Below are 23184 nucleotides of genomic sequence, written 5' to 3' on the forward strand. Positions count from 1 at the left end.
CGTGTTCATCATCATTTCTTTGGTAGATTTTTAGCCTATCCCTCAATCACGAGATTTCCACGATGGCTTACAAATTAAAGCAGATCAGTAAAACTTAGAGTGTGTGTGTATGTATGTAATGTGCCGTCAAGTCGCAACTGATTTATGGCAACCCAAACAAGGGGCTTTCAAGGCAGGTGAGAAGCAAAGCTGGTTTGCCATCGCCTTCCTCTGCAGAGCCTTCCTTGGTGGTCTCCCTTCCAAGTACTGGCCCTGCTTAGCTTCCGAGATCAGATGAGATCGGGCTATGCCATGCCACCTTCCCTCCAAACTTAGCATGTCAATCAGTATATCTAATTCTCGGCATGGCCAAATCTGTGGATACTTAAATCCAGAGACTGGAGCTGTGGAGAGGCAAGAAAGATGTTTGTGCAAACCTGAGAAAAGCCCCAGCTTTGCAGAAAAATCTGAAATATCAGGAAAACAAACCACTGGAGGGGGGTTAATCCCTGGCCCCAAATAATAAAAGCGGCACCTGTAGCTTTAAGAAATAAACGCCCTCTGTGGCCGTTGCTAGGCAACCACAACTGTATTGCCAGTTGAAGCCTATCTTCTGTCAGGGCTTTTTCCAGGGCTTTTTCCAGGCTGTTGTGGCCTTTGAGGGAGGACTCACCAGAGCCAGGCCCACTAGCAGCCATTGGGCGACTTGCTGCCACGTCAGTTCCGTGGCTCGTCCAGGAGCTCACTATTGTTCAACAGCAGCCTCCACATAAAAGCTGGTGGAGCTAAAAAAAAAAAGCTCCACATAAAAGCTGGTTTAGCTCCACATAAAAAGTTGTAGCTAAAGTTTCAAACTAGGATCTGAGAGACCCAAAATTCAAATCCCCACTCTGCCATGGAATCGTGCTAGGTGACGTTGGGCCAGTCACACATTCAGTGTAACCTCCTCACGGGGTTATTGTGAAGATTAATTTGAAGAGAATTATATAAACTGCTTTAGCTCCCCATTGATAAGAAAAGTGGGTTATAAACGTAGTAAATATAGCTGAAGTTAGGGGGTAGATAAAATGTAGTTGGGTGGGAAGGAGAGAAGGAAATAGAGAACGATAAGAATGTGGGGTTTCCCAGGAAGAGGGAAATAGCGTGGGGAGAAGGATACATTTGAAAGTGAGGCGCCCCCTACAAGTCCTTGTGGGCTCCCCACTGCACTGCTAGTTTTCCCGGGTAGAGGCTGCTGGGAGAGGAAAGAAAGAAAAGCTGAAGACGGGAGCAGATAAAGTAAGATTGGCTGGTAGGTAGAGAGGGAAGCAGGGAGAGGCTATAGAGGCCTTTAGGGAAGTGAAAGAAAATAGTGGGGGAGTGGAAAATGAGATGCCCTTTGCAAATCCTTGCGGATCCCTCACTTGTGAATACCTGATTTGCTTAAAAAATGAAAACCATAAAACAAATGGTACCAGACTAATGGTTGAGGGAAGGGCATTTCACCTTTTGGGTGCTTCCACCGACAAGGTATTAGTGCTTGTAATAGACTGGACTAGGAGCTCCGTGGCGCAGAGTGGTAAGCTGATGTACTGCAGTCCAAGCTCTGTTCACGACCTGAGTTCGATCCCAACGGAAGTTGGTTTCAGGTAGCCGGCTCAAGGTTGATTCAGCCTTCCATCTTTCCGAGGTCGGTAAAATGAGTACCCAGCGTGAAATGGTCAAGCATAAAGCTGAACTATGGTTGCGGGTGGCATGCACAATTTGTATGAGGGTCAGATAAAGAAGTGGGTCACTCAGTAAACTATGGTGAGCATTACATCTGTATCAGTCCTAAGAAATCTGTCATGTTATAATGTTCGCCAGATGATTCTCAGTGTTCCACTTCTTTATTGCTATCTTCATTGATTTCTTTACTGTTTAGTATTAAATAATGCCCCCAAAACTAGTAAGAGATACAGGGAGACGGTACACAACATCAGAAGGGTGAAAGGAGATTGAGTGTGTACCATTCCCTTAGCATTATGCTTGCACTACCAGTTACGAGGTTATAAATAGAGTTCAGTATATATAAAAAGTTCTCACTGTTAGCTGAGTGTTAAATAATCTTATAATAGATGGTTGTCATCTTTAATGTGCATGTACCAGATCAATTATGGCAGTAAACTCTACTAGATGTTAAATTGAGGTTTTCTAATGATGAAAAGAATGGATGAGAATACAAGAAACTACTAGTTTCTTTTGACTGAAGGCAAAGTGGAGATCCATAATGGTTATGCTCAATTTTATTTTATTTTAAACTACATGTAAGATTTGGTAGTCCTTTGTACATTTTTCTCAATACAAAAATGGACCAACATTTACATAATTCTTTTTTATACAACAGGAAGTGTTGCTCATTTCTTTGGAATAAAGAAGTGAATTGTATCTTTGAATCTTTCATAGAAAAATATTGCCTGGTTTACTTGAAAAAATGTATTGACTGGTACCCTTTTGTTCCTTTTGGCTCGCCAGAGGCGACAGGAAGAAGAATATTACAATCGCCTGGAGGCTGAAAGGCGCCGTCAGCATGATGAGGCGGAACGGAGATTGCTGGAACCTGATGAGCCTGGTCTGTACAGACCTCCGCTTCCACGGGAATATGAATTCCCACCCCTGCCCCCTTCATCTAATGCTCCTCCTCCCCCACCTCAGCGAAACACCTCTTACCTCAAAACACAGGTCCTCTCCCCTGATACGATTTATACTGCCAAGTTTGTTGCATACAATGATGAGGAGGAGGAGGATTCCTGTCTAGCAGCAGGTCAGGATAAGTACTCCAGTACAAGAAAGTCTTATGGTGACCTTCCTCCTGCCACCCTTAAGCCACAGCAGCCCTCACGCCAGCCACGCCCAGCCTCAGATGGCATCTTCCTTTCCAACTCATTCCAGCCATCCTCGGTCAATGCCAACAGTACTGCTCACAAACCGAGCCACCCCCCTCCCTTACCAAACAAACCGAGTTTCATCAATCCCAGCAACGCAAAAGGTAGACACAAAATTTTAAATACGAATCTTTCTGTATGAAACTCTCTACGCATTTCACACTATGATTTCCTGGACAGAATCACTTTATGATTATTTCTTACTCAATCACTATCCTCAGCATGGTGATGTATGCTATGGTAAATGGTGTGTTCTTTCAATTATCTTTATTCTTTATGAAACTCTCCACAATTCGTACTTTCATATAATGAAAGCAAAATTATTATTTTTAATTCTTGTTCAACTAGCTAAAAGTACTGTTGGTTTTGGCTTTTATCCTGTATCTCTTTCACTTTCTTATTCCATTGCCTCCATGGTACTTTGACATTTCTGAGCTATATGCTTATCACGAAAACAGGATATGTGTGTTTGGTTCATTAATTGGGAAGAAGTTGCCTATTTGCTTGTTGTTTGGCATGCAAATAGTGTGCAAATGGCTTTCAAATTATACGAGCTGACAAGTGTTGTATCCTAAATGCTAGATATGTGTTCAGGGAATGAGTGCTAATCATTGACATGAGAACAATACTATGGCAGCGCATGTTGACCTTTATGGTACAAGACTGTTAGAGTAAAAGCCTCCCCCCCCACACCTCTTCTCCTTTCTGAGTTTCTCTTCCTGACTTTCTATCTTGGCAACAAATATTTCTAGTTTTGAGCTTTTAATAATGTGGCAAGCACAAAGTTATTGAAATAATTATTTTTACCATACTTCCCCAATTTAATTTTACTAGGGTTTGAATATTGTTTCTCCTTCCCTCTCCCTTGACTCTTCCCACTGAGCTCAGGAGTGGCTCAAGTTTTTTCCAGCTTCACGTTATCACTGCTTGGAAAAGGAGGATCACCTGAAGCAGGAGATCCCACAGCTATTTGAACACAGATTCATTCCACTCCTGACTTAAAATTCTGTAGGATTGAAAGAAATCCTTGCTGAAAGAGTGGAAAATTCTCCCAGTTTGAGGAATTACTTATAGTGAGGGGCAATCTTAACATGTAAAGGTGGGAGAAAGGGAAGTAATGGCTGAATAGCCCCATTTTTGCTCTTAATCAAATTCATACACAACTGAGCATATTTTATATTTAGGCATTATGCATTCGTTAAGGTACCACTACAAAACCCCCAGCTGCTGTGAGATTACCTGTTAAAAGGAATGATAATTTTCTGTGCTTCTACTGATAATTGAACAGGAATGTATAATCCCATATAATATAATCCCATATAATATAATTCATAATCCCATTCATAACAGTTATCAGTGGTAGTGCTGTAAAGTAAATGATGTGATGATTATAATTTACATAAAAATGGATTTTCAACCTAAGTAAAGGTGCAAGCAACGGGTCATTCCTGACCCATGGATTGACGTCACATCCCGACGTTTACTAGGCAGACTTTGTTTATGGGGTGGTTTGCCAGTGCCTTCCCCAGTCATCTTCCCTTTACCCCCAGCAAGCTGGGTACTCATTTGCCCGACCTCGGAAGGATGGAAGGCTGAGTCAACCTTGAGCCGGCTACCTGAAACCAACTTCCGTCGGGATCGAACTCAGGTTGTGAGCAGAGCTTGGACTGCAGTACTGCAGTTTACCACTCTGCGCCACGGGGCTCCTTATCTTCAACCTAGAAGGGGTCAGATTTGGAAGATACTGGTCTTTGAGATTCTATGTGGCACTTACATTTAAACTTCAGAAATAATAATTAGTTAATCTTAACCCTTCCCCAATCACCCTCAAGTACAGCATGATGATAAATCACTCATCGCAATATTTCTATTAAACTGTATTTGGGGAAAAGGGCAAGAGTATCTGAAGAAGTGAGCTGTGGCTCACAAAAGCTCATACCCTACCAGAAAATATTTTTGTTAGTCTTTAAGGTGCTACTGGACTCTTGTATTTGGGGAAGCTACCTCTTCCAGTAGTTAATGTCTTATTGCTATATCCAGTGATCTGTCAGTTATGGTTGCAGATCTTTCCTACTTTCTCCTCCCTCATCAACCATTTCCAATCCCAGGACAGTTTATTCCTGAGGTCGCAGGATCCATGTGAACTAACAGCCACGCAGGTCACTGGACTCTAGTGAGAAAGGAAGGGGACAAAATCATCCTTCCTGCCTCATCCATCAGTGGCGCTCTGCCAACAGAAGAGAAAAAAGGGAGTTTCTTCCCCTTCCCTCTTCAGTGCAGTCCATTGGCCAGTGTGGCTGTTGTTCCATGCAAGTCCCATGATCCCAGGAATAAACTTGTGTATGGTCAGAAATGGGGTGCTTATAGGGAAGTGAAAGTGTGGAAGATCTGCAGTCCTTGCTCTGGATCCAGCCCAGTGTCTCATTTGAAGATGCAAATGAATGTAGGTACATTTTGGTAATAATTGAGGAATGCTAATACTTCATCATAGACACAATGCATGAACCATTTGACTAATTCTGGTTATTTGTATGTCATACATATTTAAAAAGTGTATAGAACAGGGGTGTATATTTAACCTGAGTGCACAATCAATGAAGACTACCAACGTAAAGTACAAAGCTCTTTGCACAAAATGCAGAATTTGCTGTGCAGCTTGTCATCTCTCCATCTTGCTAACTCTTTCCTTTCTGTCCTTTTATGAACACTAACACATGGCAAACTGTGCTTCTGCAAAACTGAATGTTCCCAGCTCCTTCCACTGGATTGCTTGGGTCCACTTTAAAAAATACTGGCTTTCTCAAATTTGGAGTAAAATTGGGTGAGCTGCAGTCTTGTCTGTATTAAGGCAGATTTTTCAACAAAAACGATGGTTAGATTTAAAATCTGGCAATGACCAAAACAAATTCATTTCTTTGAAATGTGTTCCGTAAAACCTGGGAATGTGATCCAGTGCATGTTTTCTCAGAAGTAAATCTCACTAAGTAAAATGGGACTTTCTCCGAAGTACACGTGCATAGCATTGCAACCTTGGTTTACTACCGGTGAATCAACACAGTGTTAAATATTGTTTTACAGTGCTAAAATCTACAAACAAGTTTAATTTCCACTATTCAGGTTCAGTAATTGAATACACTAATGGAAGGAGCATACATTTGCTTTTGTGTAGATAAAGGCTCACAAGATATAACACATGCTGTATTTGAGACTCAAAAAAAGATGAAAATGGATAAGGAATTGTGGCAACTTTTACAAGGACTTTTTTTCTCCTACCAAAACAATCATACTGCTAACATCTGTGTATAGTATTGCTGTTTCAAGTGGAAGTGAGTGTGTTTAGTCTTGTGGCCTTTGGAAAAGATCAGTCTGTTGTGTAGGAATTTTATTTGTATAAGAGCTAAGTATTAAAGGTGCAGTGCTATAAAACATGTACAAAATGGGGCTTACATAATAGGGGGAAGAACTAATTTCCTTCTCAGAATATAAAATTATAAAAAGCCATACAGTTTTCAGGCTGGCTCTGTAACTAGCAAACTAATGTAGAAAGTTGTCACAGGAACACACCCTAACTTTCCATATTTTGATAAATACTCTTACCATATGCTTCATAAGCAGATCAGCTAAGTAATATTCAGCCATGAAGAAAGCAGTAGTTCCATATTTTAGCTGTAAATATATTCTTCAGCTTTCTTGAAACTAGAAAGCTCTTAAAATGTAATCCTGCACTCAGGCTGCCTGCATTCAGTTAATTTCAGTAGGACTTAAGCAGCCTAAGAGTGTAGCATATTTGCTACGTGTGTAGGATTTGCATACTTGCTATTGACATTGTTAGTTGTTTTATCACTCTACATACATGTTTTCCTATATTCTTCAAAAATTTCATTCCATCTTACCATGTCCCTGTTTTAAAATAAAAGGGCATGGCAATATTGTATCTTTCTGTCCTTTAAATTAAAAGGCCAGTAGCTCTAGGGATAGACTACATTTTTTGACTGGAAAGATGAGTATTTGATTGTCTTCAAAGACTAGAATTCATGGGTGTGAGACTTTATTCCAGCTAAGAGCATTGCACCTTTAACAGAAAGGTTAACTTTTTTCACCAATCCAGCCTTTCAACTCTAATTTTACTTTCTCTTGCATAAGGATCAAACTCTTACACTGGATCTACTGGAGCAATTGCAGGATCACAGGAATCTTATCTGGACCCAAGAGATAAAAAATCAAAAAGGTAAAATGAAATAGCACTATGTATGCTGTCATATAATTGTGATTTAAAAATATTTATGTTATTTATAGTTTGCCTTTCTCACTGAGACTCAAGTTGGATTACATAATGTAAGTCAGTACTATCAGTAGGATGAGGAGACATTTAATAAACAATGTAATGGGACTAGGATTCCAGAAATCTAAAATATAGTGTAAGTATTAAACATGACATGTTAATGCAACAAATACTACATACTTGTGTGTGTGTGTTAAGTGCCGTCAAGTCGCTTCCAACTCATGGCGACCCAATGAATCAGTGTCCTCCAAAACATCCTATCTTTAACAGCCTTGCTCAGGTCTTGCAAATTGAGGGCTATGGATTCCTTATAGAGTCAGTCCATCTCTTGTTGGGTCTTCCTCTTCTCCTGCTGCCTTCAACTTTTCCTAGCATGATTGTCTTTTCCAGTGACTCTTGTCTTCTCATAATGTACCTAAAGTATGATAGCCTCATTGGTTCTTGTAGGTTATCCGGGCTGTGTAACCGTGGTCTTGGAATTTTCTTTCCTGACGTTTCGCCAGCAACTGTGGCAGGCATCTTCAGAGTAGTAACACTGAAGGACAGTGTCTCTCAGTGTCAAGTGTGTAGGAAGTGGCCCAGGCACCGGCGCAAGCAGTCCAGATGCCAGCACAGCCTCTTGCACTCTTTCTGAGCTCTTTTCAGCCAAGAGCTCAGGAATGGGCTGTTAGTTATGGTATGATACTTAAATTATTGACAAATGACTAGCGTTAGTGGCACATCCTGGTGTTGTCTACATATACACCATGCATGTGGAAGCACCATTTAACATTTCCATGTTGAGTCTGGCATGTTTGCAATCCATACACCCTGAGTCTCAGTGAGAAAGGCAGGCTATAAGTGAAGTAAATGTGTAAGTAACCAAAATAGTTACATGGGAGCAACTTTCAGTACGAATCACTCCTGTAATAAATATTTAGCAAATCTAAACAAGAACACCAACATTTAAAATCAAATCTGATAGACTCTCAACAAAATTGTCTGTACAGGAAAAAAGGTACTTGCCGCTAACAGTGCAATTCTGTCTACTTAGAAATAAGCTCATTGATTTCTAAGAGACTTCCTAGTAAATTTAGTAAGGCATCATAATCCATGTTTATAACAGTGAACAATCATTTTCTCTCCTTTGCAGTCAAGATACAGATTTACCCGGTGCACCAGAAAACTTGACTTTCCGGGAGCGACAGAGACTGTTTTCCCAAGGCCAGGATGTGTCCAACAAAGTAAAGGCTTCTAGGAAATTAATGGAACTGGAAAATGAGTTGAATACAAAATAGGGTAAAATGCACCTTATCGGAAGTATCTGAAAGATCTTAGTGTGACTGGGAAAGGGGCTGTTCAAGAAGAAGAAAGTATCTCCTGACGAGATGCAATGGAATTCTCTATCTGGACTGTTTGAAATTTAGTCACGTTGCAATAGCAAGAGAACCAATTCTTTATCAAGAGCTTGTGGTTTATACGATTAAAGCACTGTAAGATATATTTTAGTTATAAGAATCCAGTATCATTATGTTCTTTCTCCCCACCCTTTCCCTTGTTTGGGGGGATTAAGTACTTCTGCAATATTTCTGGGTAACACTTGTTGAAGAATAGTTGTTTCCTGGTTTCTTACAGAAACACTTTGCTAGCTGCTGAGCAGAGAGAGTGGCTATATAGCTTGAACTGCCTAATCTGTGCACAGATTTGCTGATGTGCAGATTGTTTGCTACTAATTTTAAGGCGGTTATACAGATTATAAGCATATCAATGAAAAACTAGGGCTGGATTCAGTGGTTTCCTTGGATAAACTCTTGCAGTAAAACAACTTGAATATAAAAAAGGATACATAAGAGTATTTAATCCTCAGATACAGAGTGGTCCTCTGTATAGTCCTTTAGATATGAAATACTTGATTTAGCTTAATGACAGTCCACTAATGTGACAAGAGACGCACCTTTGGGATTTTCAACTGTTTCTCCTTCACCCCAACACTGAACTTCGAAATGCTTCTTACATTTGAGAGTTTTAAAATCTGGTGATAGCTGAAGTCAAGATAGGGAAGATGGGCACATGGGTGTGGTTTGCATGCATATGTGAAGGGAGGCTACTAAGTTTTAATACTATTCCAGAAATAAGCAATAGGGATTAAGCTGCTTTTTAGTAGCTACTGTAGCCAAGACAAAACCAAAGTTAAATATTCACAAAAGGAAGGACTAACAGAAGTTAATTACCAATAGCTAGGATATTAAGCACTACTTCGGGGGTGGGGGGGAAGTGGCATATAAATGCTATGACTGCAACAAGAAACAATAAAGCAATGCCTGCCAATAAGACTTTCACTGAGGTGGCTTGTCAGTATCACATCACTAGTCATTCATGTTGAGAAGAATGATAGTCAAGCTGCTTGTCTGGTTTACTGCTGTCCTCTTCCTTTATACTGTAGAAAATATTGGCAGTTCAAGCTATTTTTCACACTACATTGCAGCATTATTTAATTTTAAATGGTTGAAATCTTTTTTCTCCCACTGTTCCTTCAGCTATGCATATATGGCTGATGATGTTGAGAATAAGGACCTCATCAGAGTTTGTTTCTCATTGTGTGATGTTTAAAATGAATATATTATATTGTGATTCTAAGCAAATTTTCTATTTGATAAAGCCCTTAATTGGGTTTTAGATTGATTTTCTGTATAATATGTTCTCTTATAAATATATATTTAGGGAATTATGCACACTTCCAAATGCAGAGGGTAGACTTTCACTGCCTTAGAAATCACTTTTAATAAGAGTTGTATGATAAAATAAACGCAGGTTAATGATATTAAATTGGAGTGTAAATATTTTTTTTACATATTTCAGGTTTCTTATTTGAAAGTGTGCTTTTACCGTTCACCTGTTAAATATGAAGTAGGAGATTAAATTGGTTGAAAGTGTTAATGAAGGATTTGTACGCTTGCCTATGCCTGCTAATCAGGAAAAGCAAGCCTCCCCAGATTTATCTTGAGAACACTAGATATGCTGTGGCTGGAATACTGTTGCTGCTAGAAGCGAAGCAAGGAAATAGCACCTAACATGGAGTGGATTTGACTGCTGTTGGGCATTCAGATCAAGTGTGGATATGAGTAAAAGTGCTTTTCATAACTGTGCATTATTATGGAGAAAAAAACATCAAAACTGCTGTAGTTTCCCATTTCTACTGTATTTCACTTGCAACCTATTTTTAATAAACTTTGTATTGTATTTAACTTTGCACTGTATGTTGTCTATCAAGAGTATTTGTTCAGATTACATGCACATGGTTGAGGACCTGCAAATCTGGGGGTTACTCTAGGTTTGCAAAAATATATACCCTAGCCCTTGTTAATTTTTTTGATCCATACAGGAGAGCCACTCACTGCTTTGCTATTAGAGGTAACGGTAACAAAACCTTGATGTTAAACAGGATTTAAACTGGTGCTAAATGTCTATTTATTAATCTAGGCAGGAGTTAAAACTACTTGCTGACACTGAAGAATTTGTAAAATCCCAAATTACTGGTTAACATACTACTTACTAGAAATTTGCAGGCATGTTTTTGCTTGTGTGTGTGTGTAAAGTGCCGTCAAGTCGCAGCCAACTTATGGGGACCCCTTAGGGGGTTTTCATGGCAAGAGACTAACAGAGGTGGTTTGCCAGTGCCTTCCTCTGCACAGCGACCCTGGTATTCCTTGGTGGTCTCCCATCCAAATACTATCCAGGGCTGACCCTGCTTAGCTTCTGAGATCTGACGAGATCAGGCTAGCCTGGGCCATTTTTTTTGCTTACAGCATATTTAATTCCATATTAATCATACCCAATCAATGTAGTTTTTCTCCTGTATTGCACAGTTGCTTTCTCCTGTGGTCCACCACAGAGTTCAGCTTTGAAAAGTTGTCCTGAATGGTAAACCAGATCTTAATTCCATTCTATGCGATAGCTGCTCAAAGTGTCAGGCACTGTCCCTCTACAGCTCACCACTGTGCCCCCACCCCAGTATCCTCCTCATCTGGTCATTGTTCCTGCTTTCTTATAGCTTGGCAAAGCCATGCATGCTATACAGGCTAACTGAACTCTCATAAGATTACTTTGTCTTGCAAGAGAGTTCCCTGGGAACAGAAAGCACTTACAAAACTCTTGCAAGAAGGAATCTTGTGAGATTTTGGGAAGTGGCATGCACGGCTCGCCACACTGCTTATTATAAGGCCCCAGTGAGCAAGGAATCTGCACAGCCAATCTGATCTCCAATGGCCAATCAATGCCCTGCTGGGCAAAAGCCCCGTCTGGACCCACCCACTTAAAAACACTTGGTGGGCACCAGGAAAGGTGTCGACAAGTGCCATAGTGCCCATGTACACCATGTTGGGGACCCCTGCCGTAAACAGTTACGGGCTGGAGCAGACCCATCTATCTACGTCAGCCCCCCCCCCCCAATTTTCAGCTGACACTCAACTTCACTGATTCTTGGTGGGTAATGAGCACAGAAGGAGCTAGAAAAGATTTTGAAGTGTAAGGATGTGTCACTGGCCACCAAGGCTAGATTAATTCATGCCATCGGATTCCCTATTACTATGTATGGGTGTGAAAGCTGGACAGTGAAGAAAGCTGATAGGAAGAAAATAGATTCCTTTGAAATGTGGTGTTGGAGGAGAGGGTTACAGATTCCATGGACTGCCAAAAAAACAAATCAGTGGGTTATAGATCAAATCAAGCCTGAACTGACCCTAGAAGCTAAAATGACTAAACTGAGGCTATCGTATTTTGGCCACATCATGAGACGACAAGAGTCACTGGAAAAGACAGTCATGCTAGGAAAAGTTGAGGGCAGCAGGAAAAGAGGAAGACCCAAGAGAGGGATTGACTCAATAAAGGAAGCCACAGCCTTCAATTTGCAAGATCTGAGCAAGGCTGTCAAGGATAGGAAATTTTGGAGGACTTTTATTCATAGGGTCGCCAGGCACTTAACACACACCACACACACACAATGAGCGCATTTAATCCTGTGGCTATCTGCTTTTTAAAACAAAGCCCAGACTTTCTATAAGTGGCTTCTTTTTGCTGTATTACTGATAGGCACTCAGCCGTCAATCTGCCATTAGAGAAGGTGGTGCTGATTAGGGTTGTGGTGATGAATGAAGCCGCTCGCTGAACTGTGAACATTCCAGCTACTCAGAGAACCATGCTGTCAGAACATTGAACACTTCTCTCAGGGAAAGGAAAATTGGGGTTACTCTGTCCTCAGCAGGTGAAACAAGCACCAGTATTAAAGACCGCATGTTAAACAGTGCAGAAAATGGTATTATGTGAGTTGGAACACAAGAGCAAAATAAATACAGCAATAAATAGTACATACTGTACTATAATCCGAACCCCGTTACCCTTTATTAAAGCAACTTCCTGAACTATTGTGTTATAATAAAGCTCTATTCCCTTTACAAAAATAGCCTCCTGAACAATTGTGCTTCACATAGTTTGCAGAAAGCCAGAAGCATAGGAGCCTTCCTGACCTCTTCAGGCAGGCCATTCCGTGGGATGGGGGCCACGGCACAAAACAGGCAGTTGTTGATCTTGCCTATTTGCAAGGTGGCAACCTCAGGAGGCCCAGATCAGATGAGCAAAAGGAGGGCAGGAGAGGCGGTCCTGCAGGTGTGAGGGTCCAAGATAAGACAGTACCTTGAATTGAACTCAGTAACTGATGAGGAGCCAGTGGCGTGACTGCTAGGGTTGCCAACCTCCAGGTACTAGCTGGAGATCTCCTGCTATTACAACTGATCTCCAGCCAATAGAGCCAATGGCTGTTTTGACAATTGGACTCTATGGCATTGAAGCCCCTCCCCCAAACCCTGCCCTCTTCAGGCTCTGCCCCAGAAACAACCTAAGGGACCTGGTAACCCTAGGCCAGCTCCAGGTTGGGAAATATCTGGAGATCTTAGGGGTGGGGCCTGAGGAAGGCAGGGTTTAGAAAGGGGAGGGACTTCAGTGGCCTCTCATGCCATAGAGTCCTATTGCCCAAGTGGCCGTTTTCTCCAGGTGAATTGATCTCTATCACCTGGGGATCAGTTGTAATCCCAGGAGCTCTCCAGGCAATACATGATAAAATGATGCCTTCTTTATTTTACTAATGTTCTATATAGGTACTTGCACTGCTCTGTTATTTTATGCTGGCCAATGGCCATAACAATAAATAAATGGGAAAAAATGGATGCCTTCTGTTTCCTGGGAAGATAAACTGCTTGCAACCTGCCTGGACACGCACCCAATGGATTCTGGATACATTTTTAGTCAGTGTGCGACGATATGCTCAAAATGCAAAGGGGGACGGGAGTGTGACGGTGTTACTTTGGCCATTTACGCATGGGAGGTTTTGCCTTGGATTTGCCGCGCTCCAGATGCATTTTCCCCATCCGAATCCTCAGAACTCTGCATGGGGTGGGGGGCGCTTATTGTTGAGTTGTGAGAAATTAGATGGGGGAAATGTGCATCCAGAGAGCGGCAAATGTAATGCCCAGATATAAGGGCTGGTTTAGAACACTATGTGCTCATACGCACAAACATGGAAGCTTTGGGAAGTTGGCATCCAGGAGCCATGAACCAACAAATCATGCTCTCTGTGCCTGGTACGGCCTCTCACCAGTAGAGAGCTCTGAATTACGTTCATCTTCAGGAATGTGGTTTCTGGTTACCGAGCTCACAAGATCAGGCACTCACTAAGTGACGCCTTTGGCCAATATCTATAGGTTATGCTAATTAAAAGTGATGTGCATTGTGTGCTTTTGTGTATCAATCTGCTTGTCAGCAGCCATGGGCCTGCCCCATGCGAATGCATAAATGATACTGACTTTCCTTTGTTTCTCAGGTGAGTAACTCTGCATCTTGTTTGTGGATTATTTCACCCCCAGGTCTGTGTTTAGCTAAATAAAGAACTGTTGCTCTTTTTAACCACCTCCTAGTTGTCTTCATTGGACTCTATAAGACAACCAGGGCACTTCACAAATCCAAGGCAAAACCTCCCCTGCATAAACGGCCATCGTGCTCAAGGGAGATGCAGGGAGATGGGCACGGGGGAGTCGGGGGAGGAACCGGAGAAAAACGACCGATTCCTGTCCTCATGCTGAGCAAGGAAAGAGGGGAAAGGAGCTGAACCCTAACCCAGGAAGAAGCCGCCGCCGCCGCCGCCTCCTTCATCTGTTTTTGTTTTTTTTATATAAATTTTTTTATTGTTTTTTATAGTATAGTAGTTTCCATCATGCCCTGACCTGGATGGCCCAGGCTAGCCTGATCTCGTCAGATCTCAGAAGCTAAGCAGGGTCGGCCCTGGTTAGTATTTGGATGGGAGACCACCAAGGAATACCAGGGTTGCTGTGCAGAGGAAGGCACTGGCAAACTACCTCTGTTAGCCTCTTGCCATGAAAACCCCAAAAGGGGTCGCCATAAGTTGGCTGTGACTTGACGGCACTTTACACACACACACACACACACAGTTTCCATCATTCATTAAGATAATTATATGATATAAACAATATTTCTCTATTCTATATAACTAATTAGTTCATATATTTACGTTGACTTCCCCTCTCTCCTCCTCTATCTTTTTGATAACTTCATTGTCACCTTTGCATTTAATTTCTAATTCAGTACAATACTCCATATATTAATCAGATTACATTTCTTAAAATCTCAATCTTTAATCTTAGTAACATTTCTACCTTAATCAGTTGAATCAGAGCAAAACATAACTTTCAATACTTCCCAATTTAAGTTCATTTGGACATTTTTGATAACTTTTTATCTTTTTTGATCACTTCATTGTCACCTTTGCATTTAATTTCTAATTCAGTACAATACTCCATATATTAATCAGATTACATTTCTTAAAATCTAAACCTTTAATCTTAGTAACATTTCTACCTTAATCAGTTGAATCAGAGCAAAACATAACTTTCAATACTTCCCAATTTAAGTTCATTCGGACATTTTTGATAACTTTTTATCTTTTTTGATCACTTCATTGTCACCTTTGCATTTAATTTCTAATTCAATACAATACTCCATCTATTAATCAGATTACATTTCTTAAAATCTCAATCTTTAATCTTAGTAACATTTCTACCTTAATCAGTTGAATCAGAGCAAAACATAACCTTCAGTACTTCCCAGTTTAAGTTCATTTGGACACTATCTTGGGCATGCCTCCCATTCTCCCACCAATTCTGCGCCTCCTCCTTCCATCTGTTGTTTCCTTAATCCAGCCAATCGCGGTCCTCCCCGCGGGTCCAAGAGGGATGGGTAACCATAGCAACCGCGGAGAAGCTTAGCCCTCGCCGCTGATTGGGTGATTCAAACGGCTTCTCCCAGGTATTGCATCTGGGAGGATGGAGTGGAAGAAGCAGCTGCTCTGCCTGCCTTGGTGAGCTTTGCCAGGGTTTTTCCTCCGGGCTGCAGGATGCGGCCCCGCGGCGGGATCAGCCTGGGTTTTGTGTCCGAGCAACGGATCCGACAGCTGGAGCAGAAGCTGCGAGTGAGTCCCGCCCCATTAAAACATCCTTGGCCATTGATGCATGGGAGGTTGTGCCTTGGATTTGCCACTCTCTAGATCAGTGGTTCTCAACCTTTTTTTTTGCTCCGTCCCCCCCCCCTTTCCCCATTGTTCAGAATATAATTTCCCCACCTTCCCAAGATAGTCTAACTCAAAAGGAGCATGCCAAATAACATGCATATTTGCTGAATAGTGGTCCCAATTCCCGCCCGGGAACCCTAAAATTCCCCCCCAGGGGGGAATTCCCCCCTTGTTGAGAACCCCTGCTCTAGATGCATATTTTCCCCATCCACATTCTCAAAACTCAAAAACAAGCCCCCCCCCTGCAGAGTTTTGAGAATTCGGATGGGGAAAATGTGCGTCCAGAGAGCAGCAAATCCAAGGCAAAACTTCCCATGCATAAATGGCCCCAGTGAGCCTTTTGGATCAAACAGTGGGATCTATTTGAATGATAAATATCTGGATGGGATTTATGTCGGGTTCAAGGCGCTAAAAGGGTCGTGATCAGTCCCTGGGCGGGGGTGGATGCCCTGTCCCGTACTCTTTGATGGGTTTGCGTTGCCATAAGCAATGATAATAATCTGACAATGTCGCTTTTATAAAATGCATAACAAGGTCTCCCAAAAAGGGCCTTACCCGTGGTCTTTTGACATGTGACTTCTCTGTGCTGGATGAGGAAAGTGTTTTATCAATTAGCACTTTTGTAACCTGAGTAAGCGTTTTTTTTCAGAGGGCTATTTAGATCCTAAGGTGAGAAGTGCTTAATTAGGCTCTGCTGTTGATCATAAACACTGAATGAGCCACTACTATCCCCTTAAAAAAAAAATTATAATTCAGAGGCTGAAGTGAAAGAAAGTGAAAGGCTTGCGCATCCTAAAGAACTAGTTTCTGATCCTGTTGGAGAAAAAAAAACGTGTGAACAATACACGAGAAAAGAGTAGAGGATTTGAACTGCGGCTGAGTACAGACAACAAGTTGTCAGAGTCTTGGAGATGGTACTGAAGAGCTCTCATTGCCTGTGTTGCACTTATTCGTTTTCTGTGCCCAACCATGATCTTTATTCAAACATCTTTTGAAAGTTTTTCTTAGTTCTTCAAACTATTTAGGAAAAGCTTCAAGTCTCCAGAAGCATATTTTAGTGTGACTGTCATGAATATTTGTTGGATACCTATACACTTCCCCCCCTCTCTCCCAGTCAGCCCTTAAAGCTGTGTAGTTTTAAGCACACAGAAAGATACATCTACAAATGTGTATGTCCCTTCAAAATGTGTGGAGTGTAATTCCCTTAGGAGTACACCTGAATAGATCCGAATCTGTTTGTACTCTGATGTACTTGAAATCTGATTCAGTCCAATTTACAGCCTGTTGAGTTATGCAGGGCTTGGAAGAGCAGCTACAATTAGGAAAATGGAGTAAACGAGACACAGAGAAGTCCTCTTTCACCACCTCCAGTGTGTTTGTAACGTTATCAAACTACTAATGTCACTTTAGCAATACAGGGAAGTCCCTTATTTTTTGGAGAAATAATTGTCGTCTTGAACATCTGCTAAAAATGGCCAGTTTGATATTTTAAAAGGGGTATATGTGATTAAAGCACATCTCAGAGAGTAAAACTACACATTTTGTTGGAGATATGCGAGTGGATCTCCTGACATGTGGTTTAATCATAAAAAGTTACTATGGGGGGGATTAATGCACTCCCCCAGGCATTCACAATAGAAATGCTCCACTCAGATTAGAAAAAGGTATGCATACATGTTGCATCTGGGGATAGTATAGTATAGGGAGGAAAGGGTTAAACCCAAGTGCTGCACACCAGTCCAAATCCTTGTCAGTTGCTTTTTAAACCTGAGCTAAAGGTTGGGAGATCAAATCATGGATCCCTAACATAACATGAAATTTGGCCCTGAGATTCTTTTATCAATTCAAAATTAGCATCCCTTAAAGCAAACATCAAGCATGTGTTTATAAACCATCTGTAACAAGCTATGTTCCCTACCATGAAAGAATTCTGACACCATCAGTGTACGTTGATATTATTTGGGATTTTGTATGTCAGGTGTTCTAAGTGCTTACTATATTGTGATAAGAAGTCTGACAATACAGAGTTTGAAGCAATAGCAAAGGGTTCTCAGGCTGAAGTTGTATCATGTCTCAAGCCCACAGTAAAATTCCGTATGGTGGTTCAATTGCTTGAATGAACAGGTTAGAGATTATAAAGTGGTATGAGAGATGCCTTATTTAGACAGTGAAATGTTTTTCTACCAATATGATGCATAATTGTTGGAAGCCATAAGAGAACAAAGAGGGAGGAAAGAAAAAAAAATCTCATAAACATAAAAATCTCAGAGTCATAACATTACAGTGATTTTAAACAATATTTTGATGCAAAGAATTCTGACAAAATGTTAACTGCATCTAAAGCACTGCAGCCTTTTTTTTTAATTTTTGGTCCATGCCTTACATTGTCTTCATATAATGGGCTGGAGCCAAGCTACACGCTACATTATATTATTCCATGGCCGGTGATTCAGCTCTACTTGTATAGAAAGGCTGTTATAGCTAGAGCGATGTCTATACACCTGGGAAGGAGAGAGTTCATATGAAACACTGTTTGCAGAACAGTTTATTGTTGGAACGGAGAAACCATTGGTTAGTTGGCTTTCTTGATCCTTCTGTTTTTATCTTTAGTGGTTATTTTTCTCTAGCTGGCCTGTTTTGAAAGAAAAGTGCAGGAAAAACTTCCCACGGGTAGTGTCACATCAGCCAGCTTTTTTGCTCCATCCCGGCCAATTCCCCTCCTAATTACAGCCCTTGTTCCTTGTGGCAGTAATGACAAAGCCTTTTTGGTGGTCAAAGAAGACACCTTCCTGCCCTTTTCCACCAGTGGAAAAACGGATCCGATCTACAGTTTCTTTGACTACTTTAAAGCAATGCATTAACCGTTAAGCCCTGACCTGGATAGCCCAGGTTAGCCTGATCTCATCAGATCTCAGCACAGTTGACCCCGGCAAGTATTTGGATGGGAGACCATATCACGGCAGGCCAGCCATGGTTCAGTGACGTCACCAAGCTCAGCTGGGTGTGGCACCAGTAAACTCACACAGTAAAAGTGAAAAAGAGCTTTATTAGAGAAAAATGTACTAAAACAAGGCATACAGTTCAGTGAGGAGAAGATGCATATTGAATAACAAAGCTAACTTGCTGACCACTTACTGAAGTCCTAACACAGCGTAGTTGGTTCTTGAGCCTTAAAGTTACCAGGGCTTCATATAACTGTCTTTCTGGCAGTGGGAAGGGGGGAAAAGGATGAAAGACATATCCTCCCTAGCTACACTTAGGGAGAAAACTGGCCCTAACCTCCTGACCCCCCACAACCAATCATAGGGCTGTCTGCATGGAACTTTCCAGGGAATGAGTGAAGTCCCCTCCTCCTAATTGAGATTCTCCGCTGAGACATATGATCCACATGTCTGGGTACATGTCCTTGAGAGAGTCGGATATGGAGGTGTGCACTCTGCACCTGCAAGAGGCAGAGGACCAGTTCAGGCTGGAAAAATCCTCCCAGATGGATACTCTCTTGACAGACCTCCAAGGAATACCAGGGTCATGACGTGGAGGCAGGCAATGGCAAACCACCTCTGAACGTCTCTTGCCTCGAAAACCCCACCAGGGGGTCGCCATAAGTCAGATGTGACTTGACGGCAAAAAAAAATTAACTACTAAATCACAAGGCTGTGTGAAGAATGAGCGATCTCTTCAGTCATCATTCTGTAGGTGTACCCCATCTTCTGACTGGAGAGAATTCAGTTTGTTCATTCCAGGTTTAGGAGTGGTAAGCTGCAGTACTGCAGTCCAAGCTCTCCTCACGACCTGAGTTCGATCCCAACGGATGTCGGTTTCAGGTAGCCGGCTCAAGGTTGACTCAGCCTTCCATCCTTCCGAGGTCGGTCAAATGAGTACCCAGCTTGCTGGGGGTAAAGGGAAGATGACTGGGGAAGGCACTGGCAAACCACCCCGTGAACATAGTCTGCCTTGGAAACGTCGGGATGTGATGTCACCCCATGGGTCAGGAATGACCCGGTGCTTGTACAGGGGACCTTTACCTTTTTTATTCCAGGTTTGGTGAAAACTTTGTATCCTAGCCAATTATCACTCAATGTTGCCTTTTAAGAACTTTATTTACAATCACCTCAGTTACTCTTGAACTCATTAAATGAACCAGAATCACAATTATACAGAAAACACTAACATGTGTAAAGGAGGTTATAAATAAAAAGCGTATTTGTCATCCCTTCTCCTACCTAGCCTGCATTTAAACATGGAATGTAATTTCTAAAATTACTACCAAGCTTTTCAGAAAAAATCATCTCACTGCAACCCAGATTCGAGAGATTCGAGGTTTTAAGCTATGGCTATCTTATATAGACACAATTGTGTGAGCCTCACATGACTTTCTTAAACCATCTAATTTTCTCTAAAGATATAGTGTTAGACACCTCCAAACATTGCAAACAATAATTGTTGCACACTTTGTTCCACCTGTTCTGGGAGTTATTCTGGACGTAAAGTCACTGATTCATAAATTATTATTCTCAAGACTGAAGCTGTAGGTTTCCTGGAACAGTGAAAAAAATAATGTTTGCAGATTTACACAAGAACCTAAATGCAAACTCTTAGACCTACTGTGTTGAACCATCCTAAACAGAGATTTGAAGTTAAAATCCACAGCAAAACAACCTTGCCTTCTCATTTTATTTTCCAGGCTAAAGAAGAAAGAATTGTAGTGCTGGAAACAGAAAATGCCCTTCTGCATCTCAAGCTTGCAGAGGTAATGATGGCCACAGTGCGTCTTTATCTTTTAAACGAAGAAAAAGCATATCTATTCTCTTGCCCCGTTTCTGTTTCCATCCTAGCTTTTAATTTAGATTCTTTCTTGAGCCCAACCTGTGTGAGGGAGCACCTTGATCCAGGAACCCTGCATCAACTTGTAGCATTCCCTTTCTGGGATTCATCTGCACTGGTGGTGCTCTCACCAAAAGAGAGTTTAAATGGGAAAAACAGATACCTTGCTTGTAGCTTCAGATGTTTCTTTGGGACATGTGTTCACTGCACATAACAGGTGGAGATTACAATCTGTCGGTATATCATAATCTGGATGGAGATGTGCCTTTCCATCTGACTTGTACATTTCTTATGCTATCTAGTGTGTAGCCCCGTGGCGCAGAGTGGTAAGCTGCAGTACTGCAGTCCAAGCTCTGCTCACGACCTGAGTTCGATCCCGACGGAAGCTGCAGTACTGCAGTCCAAGCTCTGCTCACGACCTGAGTTCGATCCCGACGGAAGTCAGTTTCAGGTAGCCGGCTCAAGGTTGACTCAGCCTTCCATCCTTCCGAGGTCGGTGAAATGAGTCCCCAGCTTGCTGGGGGTAAAGGGAAGACGACTGGGGAAGGCACTGGAAAACCACCCCGTAAACAAAGTCTGCCTAGGAAACAACGGGATGTGACGTCACCCCATGGGTCAGGAATGACCCGGTGCTTGCACAGAGGACCTTTACCTTTATCTAGTGTGTATGTACTACTTGTGCGCAATTGTTTAAACATAAAACAGATTTGAGATCATCCCTCAACATACCCTCACTGAAGGAAGGATCAATGAACAAGCTCTTCCTAGTTGTTTTTACCAGACAGGATGGACATGGGTCTAACTTACAGGTGGTCACCCTCAATCCTCCATTGGCAGCCTCTTATATTTTTAGGTGAGACTGAACCAAACAAATGAGATAAAACAATCTACGATGCCTTGAGTTTTTTCTTCCCACACTGTGTGGGGCCTGTGTAGAAGAGGTTCAGATAGGAACGAGCAATCTTCTGAGTTCCCTGTTCCAAGACTGTTTAGGGCACTGGACCCCAACCTTTTGTGCCTGTGGGCACCTTTGGAATTCTGAGACAGTGTGGTGGGCACAGCCACAAAATAGTGGCCCCACAGTAGCTGCTGCAGGAGGTGGAGCCAGCCACAAATTGGCTGCTGCAGCTTACATTCAGCCATGCAATGAAGATCCTTGTGCTGTAGTGGCAGCTGCAACCGACGCAAAGTTTTTTTTTTTTAATTGAACGGCCAATCAAATCTCCAATATCTAATCAAAAGCCTTGCTGGACCAAAACCCCATCTGGCCCCACCCACTTTTAAAAATACTTGACGTGTGCCATAAAAGGTGTTGATGGGTGCCAGGGCACCCACAGGCACCATGTTGGGGATCCCTGGTTTAGGGCTTTAAAAGGTAAGAAACGGCACACTGGGTTGTGCTCAGAAACCAAATGACAGCAGTGTTCTTTTAAAACTGGTGAGATATGGTTTCTCTAACTGACGCCAGTCAGCTGCATCCCCAATGCATTCTAGATCAACTGCAGTTCCTGGATCAAGGCAGCCCCACACAGCGCACAGCAGAGCTTCCTTGACTCTGTTCGTTAACTGTGCTGGCATCACGTCGGAATGGTTCGTACTCTTCCTAATCTATGGTGTTTCTTTCATTTGAATTGCTGTTACAGTGATTTTAAGTAATTACTGAACATCCTGATCTGAGCCTCCTGACCCTTCCATCTTCCATGACCTCCGTTGTTTTTTAAGCATAACTTCCAGCAATTGTAACAGTACCACTCCGTGCCCTGCTTCTTTTGCAAATTGCAACTGAACAGTGAAGATCATCACGCTTACATGGGAAGCCCCTAATGCTGTGAATGTCAGCCCGTGGGTCAGGACCCTCATGTGAGTCACACAGACCCATTTGCCTCGTTTCCAATCCCCCGTAGAGCCACAGAGCCTATTTTTTTTTCTTTTTTGCTCTGTTTTTGGGAGGACCTGCTGCTGGTATACAAGCAGAACTTTCAAGATAGGGTTGCCGACCTCCAGGTACTAGCCGGAGATCTCCTGCTATCACAACTGATGTCCAGCCGATAGAGATCAGTTCCCCTGGAGAAAATGGCTGCTTTGGCAGTTGGACTCTATGGCATTGAAGTCCCTCCCCTCCCCAAACCCCACCCTACTCAGGCTCTGCCCTCAAAAACCTTCCGCTGGCGGTGAAGAGGGACCTGGCAACCCTAGATCAAGGACAGTACACTGCTTGGTTCACTTGCATGCCTGTTGAGAGGCAAGGCAAGGTCGCTCCATGGTGGAGAGGATTCTTGTTAGCGCAGGCAGATTCTGCACAAAGGAAAATCCCTGCCTTCTCTCTCTTCCCCTGGCCCAGTCACTCGCTACCACTTGTTCTGCCAATGCAGTGTGGGGCTCCCTTCCTCACCTGTGAGGTCATAACTCAGACTCTTCCTGTCCCGTGATTTTGAAGTCACATGACTCCCGGTCATATGCTCACAGCTCACTTGTTCCCATGTTGCTGTCTTTAGCGTTAAAGATCTGTCTTGGGTCTGGAAAAGTTTAAGACTAATGTCCTAATGCTAATAGCCTGGCATGTAGCATAACTCCCTTGTGGTTGC

General features: G+C 42.3%; 2 protein-coding genes across 7 annotated transcripts in view; both read left to right on the forward strand.

Moving 5' to 3' along the window:
* Window positions 1-8826, forward strand: part of AFDN (afadin, adherens junction formation factor) — a 127334-nt gene extending 118508 nt beyond the window's left edge. For 5 of the 6 annotated variants that reach the window (XM_056853752.1, XM_056853748.1, XM_056853750.1 and 2 more), the window contains 3 exons: window positions 2473-2761; window positions 7026-7110; window positions 8297-8826. In XM_056853752.1, the coding sequence (XP_056709730.1) occupies window positions 2473-2761; window positions 7026-7110; window positions 8297-8441 (519 nt within the window). In that variant the 3' untranslated portion in view covers window positions 8442-8826. The remainder of the gene's footprint in view (window positions 1-2472; window positions 2762-7025; window positions 7111-8296) is intronic. The other variant, XM_056853754.1, reaches the window with a different exon arrangement.
* A 6773-nt stretch (window positions 8827-15599) lies between these two features.
* The window catches only part of KIF25 (kinesin family member 25), a 62521-nt gene continuing 54936 nt past the window's right edge, over window positions 15600-23184 (forward strand). The window contains exons 1-2 of the mRNA XM_056853755.1: window positions 15600-15676; window positions 20460-20525. Coding sequence (XP_056709733.1) covers window positions 15602-15676; window positions 20460-20525 — 141 coding nt within the window. The 5' untranslated portion in view covers window positions 15600-15601. The remainder of the gene's footprint in view (window positions 15677-20459; window positions 20526-23184) is intronic.

Source organism: Euleptes europaea, chromosome 7 (genome assembly GCF_029931775.1).
Source record: "Euleptes europaea isolate rEulEur1 chromosome 7, rEulEur1.hap1, whole genome shotgun sequence".
Taxonomy (NCBI): Eukaryota; Metazoa; Chordata; class Lepidosauria; order Squamata; family Sphaerodactylidae; genus Euleptes; species Euleptes europaea.